The 8,308-nt window shown below is 32.7% G+C and overlaps 1 protein-coding gene across 12 annotated transcripts in view; it reads left to right on the top strand.

The window, feature by feature from the left end:
• The window catches only part of CDK8 (cyclin dependent kinase 8), a 160,557-nt gene that overhangs the window by 61,114 nt on the left and 91,135 nt on the right, over nt 1-8,308 (top strand). For all 12 annotated transcript variants that reach the window (XR_002830077.1, XM_023756692.1, XM_023756691.1 and 9 more), the window contains exon 2: nt 3,794-3,869. Coding sequence is in view for 10 of the 12 variants with exons in the window: in XM_006092102.3 (XP_006092164.1) it covers nt 3,794-3,869 (76 nt within the window). In the remaining 2 variants the exon portion in view is untranslated. The remainder of the gene's footprint in view (nt 1-3,793; nt 3,870-8,308) is intronic.

Below are 8,308 nucleotides of genomic sequence, written 5' to 3'. Positions count from 1 at the left end.
TTCCTTCTTTCTCATAGCTGAGTCATATTGATTGTCTCCAAGTGTTACCATTCCCCCTGAAAGCTCAAACGTAGGTTGCGGGTTCGATCCCCAGTCAGGGAGTGTAGTGAAGGCAACCAATAGATGTTTCTTTCTCCCATCCTCTCTCTAAGAATGTCTTTGATTGAGAATTTAAAAAAAAAATCTATATAAAAGGCTAATAAGCTAAGTGTCCAACTGTCTGACTGGTCGCCATGACGCGCACTGACCACCTGGAGGCAGACACTCAATGCAGGAGCTGCCATGACGAGCACTGGCCATTGATAGAGAAACGGCACTGCAGACCTGGCACCCACAAAGCAACACTTGGCTTCCCCCAAGTGGGACACAGGCCCCACCACCAGTCTGGAACGACAGCCCACCAAATCGCAGCCGATGCTGCCAAGACCCCATGGCACAAAATGTGGTCCACAGCCCAGCCCAGCCAGAAACAGTGGCTGTGGACGCCAGGTAATGACGTCACTTAGCAACGCCCGGCTTCCTCTTCCTAGAGACCACTAGCCTCCTTGCAGTTTCTTCAGCCCAGGATCATGACTTTATAGTCAGGTGCAAACATTTTACACTTTAACCAAATATCTGTGAAGTGTTTTCCTGTGCCTCATCTCATTTGATCCTCACAGAAGTCCTGGAGTAGGTATATAGGAGACTCGGTAAAATCCTATTTTCTTTTCATTAGCTGGAAAATGGAGATTTAGCAAGCTTAGAAACATGACCCGACTGAAAAGAAGTAAGAAATCGTGGACCTTGAAAATGACTTCAGCTTTTCTCACTGTGCAGAATATAGTCAAAGACTGCTGCAGTTAAATATTTTACCCTTTGTTCTCCCTGCGTGATCTACAATCCCTGCTTCATGTTGATATTTACTGCTGTGTTGCTGACAATTACCTGAAAGAGGAGTTGGGGTGCTTCACTGGGCTGGAAAAAGTTTAGCTAAATCAGAAAGCAGGTCTAATTAAGCGAGTTTATCTATACATATAAAGCTCTCGCTGGTGCCAATCACATGCGTGTGTTTCCATCTGTCATTGTCAATCGTGAATTTGGTTGACACTTCTATTATAGAGAGAGGGCGAATAGCGATATTAAAATATTTCTTCTAATTTCCTTTCAATGTGCATGAATTTGTGCACCAGGCCTCTAATAAATAAATAAATAGATAGATAAATAGATAAATAGTATTAACATGTGCCAGAAAAGACATCAAGTCCTATTATTATGACTTTTATTTTAGTAACTTTTTTAATTTAAATTTTACTTTTCAATTACAATTTACAGTTAATATTTTATATTAGTTTCAGGTGTACTGCATAGTGGTTAGATAATCATGTACTTTACACAATGTTCCCTTCCATATTTCCAGTACCCACCTGGCACCATATGTAGTTATTATATTATTGACTACTAGTATATACCCTGCTGTACTCTACATCCTTATGACTCTTTTGTAACTACTGATTTCTACTTCTTAGTCCCTTCATTTTATTTTTGTCACACTCTTTAACTTCTTTAAGTTTTTCAGAACTCATTCAGACTTAGTGAACATCAAATACAGATATTCTTATTGTATTTTTAATATGAGAGCCTGTGATGCTTTACTAGAACGTATATGAAAAACCTGATTGTAATAAAACAAATCTTTGTCCAGAAAAATAATACTGTAATTGGGATTTGTTTTCTCAACTAAGGTTTGGGTGTAAAATATGTTTTAAAAACAAAGATAAAGCTATGTAGGTTTTAATAATTATTTAAAATAATAAAGTATTAAATGAACTTAAATGAATGGATTTTGTAAGGAGTTATTCATTTGTTCATTGAAACCTTCACTCTAGTCAGGTCTCCTGCTCTACCATGACTGCCCTTCTTTTAGTATATGACCTCATTTCTAACATCAAAAAAGTACAAAAGCCTTCACAATGAGAACTCCCGTTTTTTGCCTCTGAACCAACTTTTTTGCATCTGTATTTATCCTTTTCTCTATCATCTTCCCATTACAGTGGAAGAAGTATTTCTCTTTCTAGACACTAATATCTCTTCAGTGTTTCAGTCTTTGTTCTCTTCATCTTTTTCTCTGTCTCCTGTATTAGCAGCTTATTTTCTCTGGTTTCTTCATGTCAGTACTTAACATACTCAAGTTTCTTCCATCTTAAAAAAACAAATAACTCTTTAACCTTGTGTATTACTCTAACTGCTGCCTTATTTTCTCCCCTTCAGAGATTTATCTACATTTATTGTTTCAATTTACTTATGTCATATTCATTCCTTAGTCTTCTGCTATATAGACTCTGCTACTATATCACTGCAACTGTTTAGCTTCATCCACTAGCCAGTAGTGACTTCTTCATTTCTAAATTCAGCAGATTCTTTTTTTCTTTTTTCCAAGGTACTCTTCTTAGTCCACCTTTTACTAGACCTCTTGGCAGCTTTTAGTACTATTTGTGCCCTTTTTGAAAATTTTTTTCTTCCTGTTCCTTCTTCTTGGTCGCATCTATGCTCATGTCTTACATTACTATGTATATGCTGATTACAGAAACTTTTTTTTGAGCTTTAGATGTGTTTATTTAGCTTGCCATCCTCATTTAGGTGTCTCACAGGTACCCTAACTCAACCTACCCAAAATAGAAGTCATGTTCCTGTTTCCTCAGATCTTTTTCTCCTGCTATATTTTTTACTCCAGTCCATGATGTTGTCAATGATCTGCTGCCAGAGGCAGAAATTATCTGATTCCACCATCTTATTTCTAATATTCAATGACCAAATGCTATTGGTTTTACTTCATATTGATCCTGCTTGTTTACTCTCTATATAGCAACCACCATACTGTAGTAGCCACCATCATCTCTCACCTGAGAAATTTTAATATTTCTTTTAACTGGTCTCTCTGCCTCCTATTCTTATTTACTCCCCCTAAGCATTCAAAAGACAGTTAAAGATTTTTTCTCCAAATAAAATATAATTTATATTCTCTGGTTAAAAAATCTTCAATGGAGTGCTTTCTGTTGTTCGTAGAGTAAAAAGACTTTTATGTTCTGCTTCCTAATTATATCCCAGCCTCAACTCCAGTTGTTTAGTATATCTGTTTTTTCCTCAAGTGCTTTTCTCTCACCTCATAGGCCTTCACACTGTTTCCCCTCTTAACTGACACACAATACTCTGTGGTTTGTACTTGCCCTGTCATAGTACTTATTTTTTATTGTGGTAGATTAGTTATTTACCATCTAGTCTAGTAGATACAGAAAGCTTAAAAGAAGAAATTCCGTTGTAACCCTGTTACCTACAGTTCTGGATATATAGCAAGTGCTTAATAAACACATATTGAGTGAATCTCTTTGAAGGTAATTGAATATGTGAGGATATCACCATGCTTTAAATTATAACCATTTTGTACTTTAGTAATGCATTTATTTTTTTTAACCTACTAATATGTGAATGGGTATGGGTTTTAGAAAGCAAGTTTTATGTGTGTGTATTGTACATAGAAAGGAAGTGTATACATATAAGAGCAGAAAAAACCTATTATTGGAAGTCAGAAACTCCATTGTCTTCTGTGGACAAATCTTTATGTTCCTTTGAATCTAACTTCCCTCTTCAAATAATGGGATTGGACTAGATTGTCTAAGACATTTCTCTTGTATGACACTCCAAATATATGTGAGAGATATTAAATGTATAACTATGTAATTTTTATTTATTTTTTATTTTATTAAAATGCATATAAATTTATATTTATCTGCATATTAAAATAACTTTGTTTTTGCAGGAAAGATGATAAAGACTACGCTTTAAAACAAATAGAAGGAACCGGAATCTCTATGTCGGCATGTAGAGAAATAGCAGTAAGTGGAGCTTTTTTTATCAACATTATTACCAACTGACTTAGAAGGTCAATTATGTAGGTGTCTGAATTGTGATTGTCATATATACTCATTAATTGAAAGTTAATAAACATTTTCATATCAACTATATGTAGAAGAATATATTCATTATGTAGAGGTGCCATGTAAATCTAATAAACATTTCTATATAAATTTATTTTATTGGTATTAAATCAATCTCTGTTGTTTATATAAATATATATTTTTCCAATAAGTATCACTAAATAGTTAAGGGTTTAGTTTTTATTTCATCTAGTATAATAAAAGTCGTATGTTCATATAAAATTAATATTCTATTTTAATGATGTTACTTATGTGACCTTAAAATGAGATTGTGTTATTTGATTTTCATAGTATCTGTCTATTTATATAAACATATATGCCTTTTTCTTTTGGGAGCATAGGTTTCCATATGGTACTAGAATCTCATTTTGATTTCAAAGGAAAATATTCTTCATGTTAATCCATTACTAACTAACTATTCATACAATTAAATTGAGTATTACTCCCATGAGATTTTACTTCAGTTTTTAATATTGTAAAACTGCGGGTCCAAATGTGTTTTTTCTAGCTTTAATTTAAATAATTTTACTCATTTAACAAATTCTATACCATAAATAAGGATTTTAACTAACAGTCATTTATTGTGTATCATGTTGACAGGAACTAGAGTAGGTAGAAGTAAAGAAATGGAACAAGGGTCCCTGGCCATAAGAATTTACATGCTGATGAGGAAAGAGCCTAATAAAGCTTATAATAATAACAGTGTTCCAAGGACTATGACAGTAGTGTACACAGAATGGGAGAAGGGTATACCTCTAAACTACAGAAGTCACAGAAAGTTCCAGGTTTTGGAGGACATGTAAGAATTACCAACATGAGGGAAGGATAGGGTGAGATGGAGGGCATTCTTAGCCAAAGGTATGCTGGGTTGGAAATTGTATTTTACTTAATTGATACATTTTTCAAAATTTTGAATCTTGAGGCAAATCTGTACATTAACTGTCAGTTCTTCAACACCTACTACTCTAGTCAGTTTAAAAGATTAAAATCCATTGAACTATGGTAGTGACGTGAGGAGTCATGGTAGTGATTACTTTTGGAGGGGACAGGGAGTGGCATGGAGGGGAGGGGGAGACAAGGTAGTTTTCAGAATGCTAATAATCTTCTATTTCTTGATCTTACTCTGAGTCTGTTTATATGGGCTTAATATGTGAAAACTCACTGAGCTGTGCTCTTGTGGGTGAATGCTTTTCTCTATGTTTATTATAGTTCAATCAAAAGTTTTAAAAACAAACAAAACAATTGATTTCAGGAACAGATATATTTATGTTTATATTGAAAACTGTAAATTTAGTTTAAACACAAAAAGGAATATGAAAGCTTATTTTAATGTACTAATTGTGGTTCTTCAGCCTAAGGTGAACAGAAATTTTTAATTTTGATGAATTTAATTTACGAATTTTTTCCTTTTATGACTATTGTTTTCTGTGTCTGGCTGAAGAAATCTTTATCGACCCACTGATTGTGAAGATAATTATGTTTTCTTCTAAAAGCTTTTATAGATTTAACTTTATTTTCTAGTCTATGATTAAATTTTGTTTGTGATATGCTGTAGGTTTTGAGGCTCTTCTCTTCTCATTCCATATGAATATACAATTGTTTTTTGAAGACATTCAATTCCCTGTTGAATTCCTTTGGTACCTTTGTAGAAAACTAAATGGCTTTGTAAGTGTAGGACCATTTCTGGGCTCTATTTCATTCTATTGATCTCTTTGTCTATCCTTATGCCAATACCAGATTATTCTAACTCAGCGATTTTCAACTGGTGTGCTGCAAGAATTTTTAAAACATGCAATACCTATTTATTTAGTCAGGGGCACTGATCTCTTTTCCCTTAAATTGTCAAATTAAAAAAAAATAACAACAGCCAACACAACAATAGCCAGTAGTTGTGAATGAACCAAAATATATCTATATTTTTTGTCACATTGGCAAAAAATATAATATAGTATTTTAGTGTGCCATAGAAATTTAGTAATTAGTTCATGTGTGCCAGGAGATGTAAAACGTTGAAAACCGCTGCTCTATCATTATAGCAAGATTTGAAATACGGTCTTACAAAATCACCAGCTTTGTTCTTCTGTTTCAGGATTGTTTGAACTTTGCATTATTATATAAAATTTTTAATCAGCAGTTTCTAATTCTAAAAAATCCTTGCTGGGGTTATGATTTCGATCGATTCAGAGAATTGACATCTTAATAATATTGGAACTAAGAAGCCATGAATGTAGAAAGATACACTTTCCATTTTATAAGGTTTTCTTTCATTTCTCTCAGTGTTTTATAGTTTTTAGTATAGAGTTTTTGTACATCTTTTGTTAAATTCACTCCTAATTCATGTTTTCTGACAGCATTATACATGGAATTATTTGAAAATTTTGATTTTCCATTTATTTGCTTCTGTACTCAGAAATACAATTGATTTTTTAATGTTGTATATATATTTCTATACTTATATATATTATATATCTAAATTCACCGGTAGTTTTTGGTGATATATTGGGATTTTCTATATAATTATATCACCTATAACTAAAAATGATTTTACTTCTTTCCATCTTTATGCTTTTAATTTTTTTTTTAATTTTTTTATTGCACTGTCTAGGCCCTTGCATGCAATGTTGAATAGTAGTGAGAGCAGATCTCTGTGACTTGTTCCCAGTCTTGGGGTCAGGTATTTTTAGTGTTTCACCATTACATAAAATGCTAACTATCACTTTTTTATAGATGTCATTAGCCAGGCTTAGGTTGTTGCGTTCTATTTTTTTCATAAATGGTATTGAGTTTTATCAAATGCTTTTTGTGTTGTTAAGGAGTTCTAGGTAGTATGAGTTTGAAGGATGTTAGTCTAATTATCTTTCCTATACTGCAAGCATGTCAAACTCACAGGCTGCGGGCCGCGTGCAGCCCACAATGAATATTTTTGCCGCCCAGCCAATATAATGGTATATGAGAAACATTTTAATAAAAATTTCATAACTTAATTTTTACAATATCCTGTTATACATAATTATTAATAACGAACTACAATGTTTGCTGATGACTGATTACTATAATTGTGTTGCATTCATTTCCCTTACGCGCTTTATGCGCAGGCGCACCGTTTCCACTAGTACCAGCAGCGAATATTTTAGCAGCCGATTGCCAAGTCATTAGTTTTGGACTGACTTGTTTGGTGTGCGCAACAGGAAATATTTCACTTTCGGAGAACAAGAAAAATAGGTTTATTTGCCTTACACTTATTAATTTGTGCAGTTATTCAGTATCTGGTAAGTTAATGTTCAAGAAAAAACATTAATTTTTATTAAAATGTTCTATTATTTTATGTTAACGATTACTGATTTATTTCAGCCCTTTGTATTCAGCATGTCTCTATCGAAATAAACCTCCATTTCTATGAAAATTGAAGCTTTTGGTTTTTTGCAGCCCACATAAACTTAAACCTTGTTTATTTGGCCTGTATTAGCTTTTGAGTTTTTCATGCTTGCTATACTGTCTTTGTCTTTGGTATCTAGATTATAGTGTCCGCATGAAAAAAGTTAGGGAGCATTTTTTCATTCTCTATTTTCTGACAGAGTTTCTATATGATTGGTAATTATTTTTCCTTAAATGTTTGATATTATTCACCAACCAGTATTATTTTCTTAATAGATATAGGACTCCTCAGATTTTATATTTCATCTTGTGTTTGATAAATTGTATTTTTACTTAATTTGTCCATTTCTTTTAAGTTGTTGAATTTGTTAGCACAAAGTTGTGCATAATAGTCCCTTATTAACTTTTCACATCTGTAGCTTCTGTAGTGATGTCCTGTTTCATTGCCGACTTAGTAATTTTTGTTTCTGTCTAAATCATTGATTTCTGTTCTTAACTTTATTATTTCTTCTGCTTATTTTAAGCTTACATTTATTTTTTATTTTCTTAAGGTGGAACCTTAGGTCATTCATTTTTAAACTATTCTTTTCTAATATAATTAATGAAAACTATAAATATTTCTTTAAGCTGTGTTTTACTTATATTCTACAAATTTTGTTGTATTTTAATTGTTTTTAGTTTAAAATATTTTCACTTATCTTTGAAATTTTTAAAATATTCTATTCATGGGTTATTTAGAAATGTATTGTTTACTTTTTAAATATATGAGGCTTTCTAGGTAATTTATTGTGGTTGATTACTAATTCCTTTTTGTTGTGGTTGGAGAAAAGGGACCCTAGGGTATGTTTTAGAGCAGGGGTCCTCAAACTACGGCCCGTGGCCACATGCAATACAATATTGTATTTGTTCCCGTTTTGTTTTTTACCTCAAAAATAAGATATGTGCAGTGTGCATAGGAATTT

This window comes from Myotis lucifugus, unplaced genomic scaffold, assembly GCF_000147115.1.
Source record: "Myotis lucifugus unplaced genomic scaffold, Myoluc2.0 scaffold_98, whole genome shotgun sequence".
Classification (NCBI taxonomy): domain Eukaryota; kingdom Metazoa; phylum Chordata; class Mammalia; order Chiroptera; family Vespertilionidae; genus Myotis; species Myotis lucifugus.
This window is presented reverse-complemented; position numbering and strand designations above follow the sequence as displayed.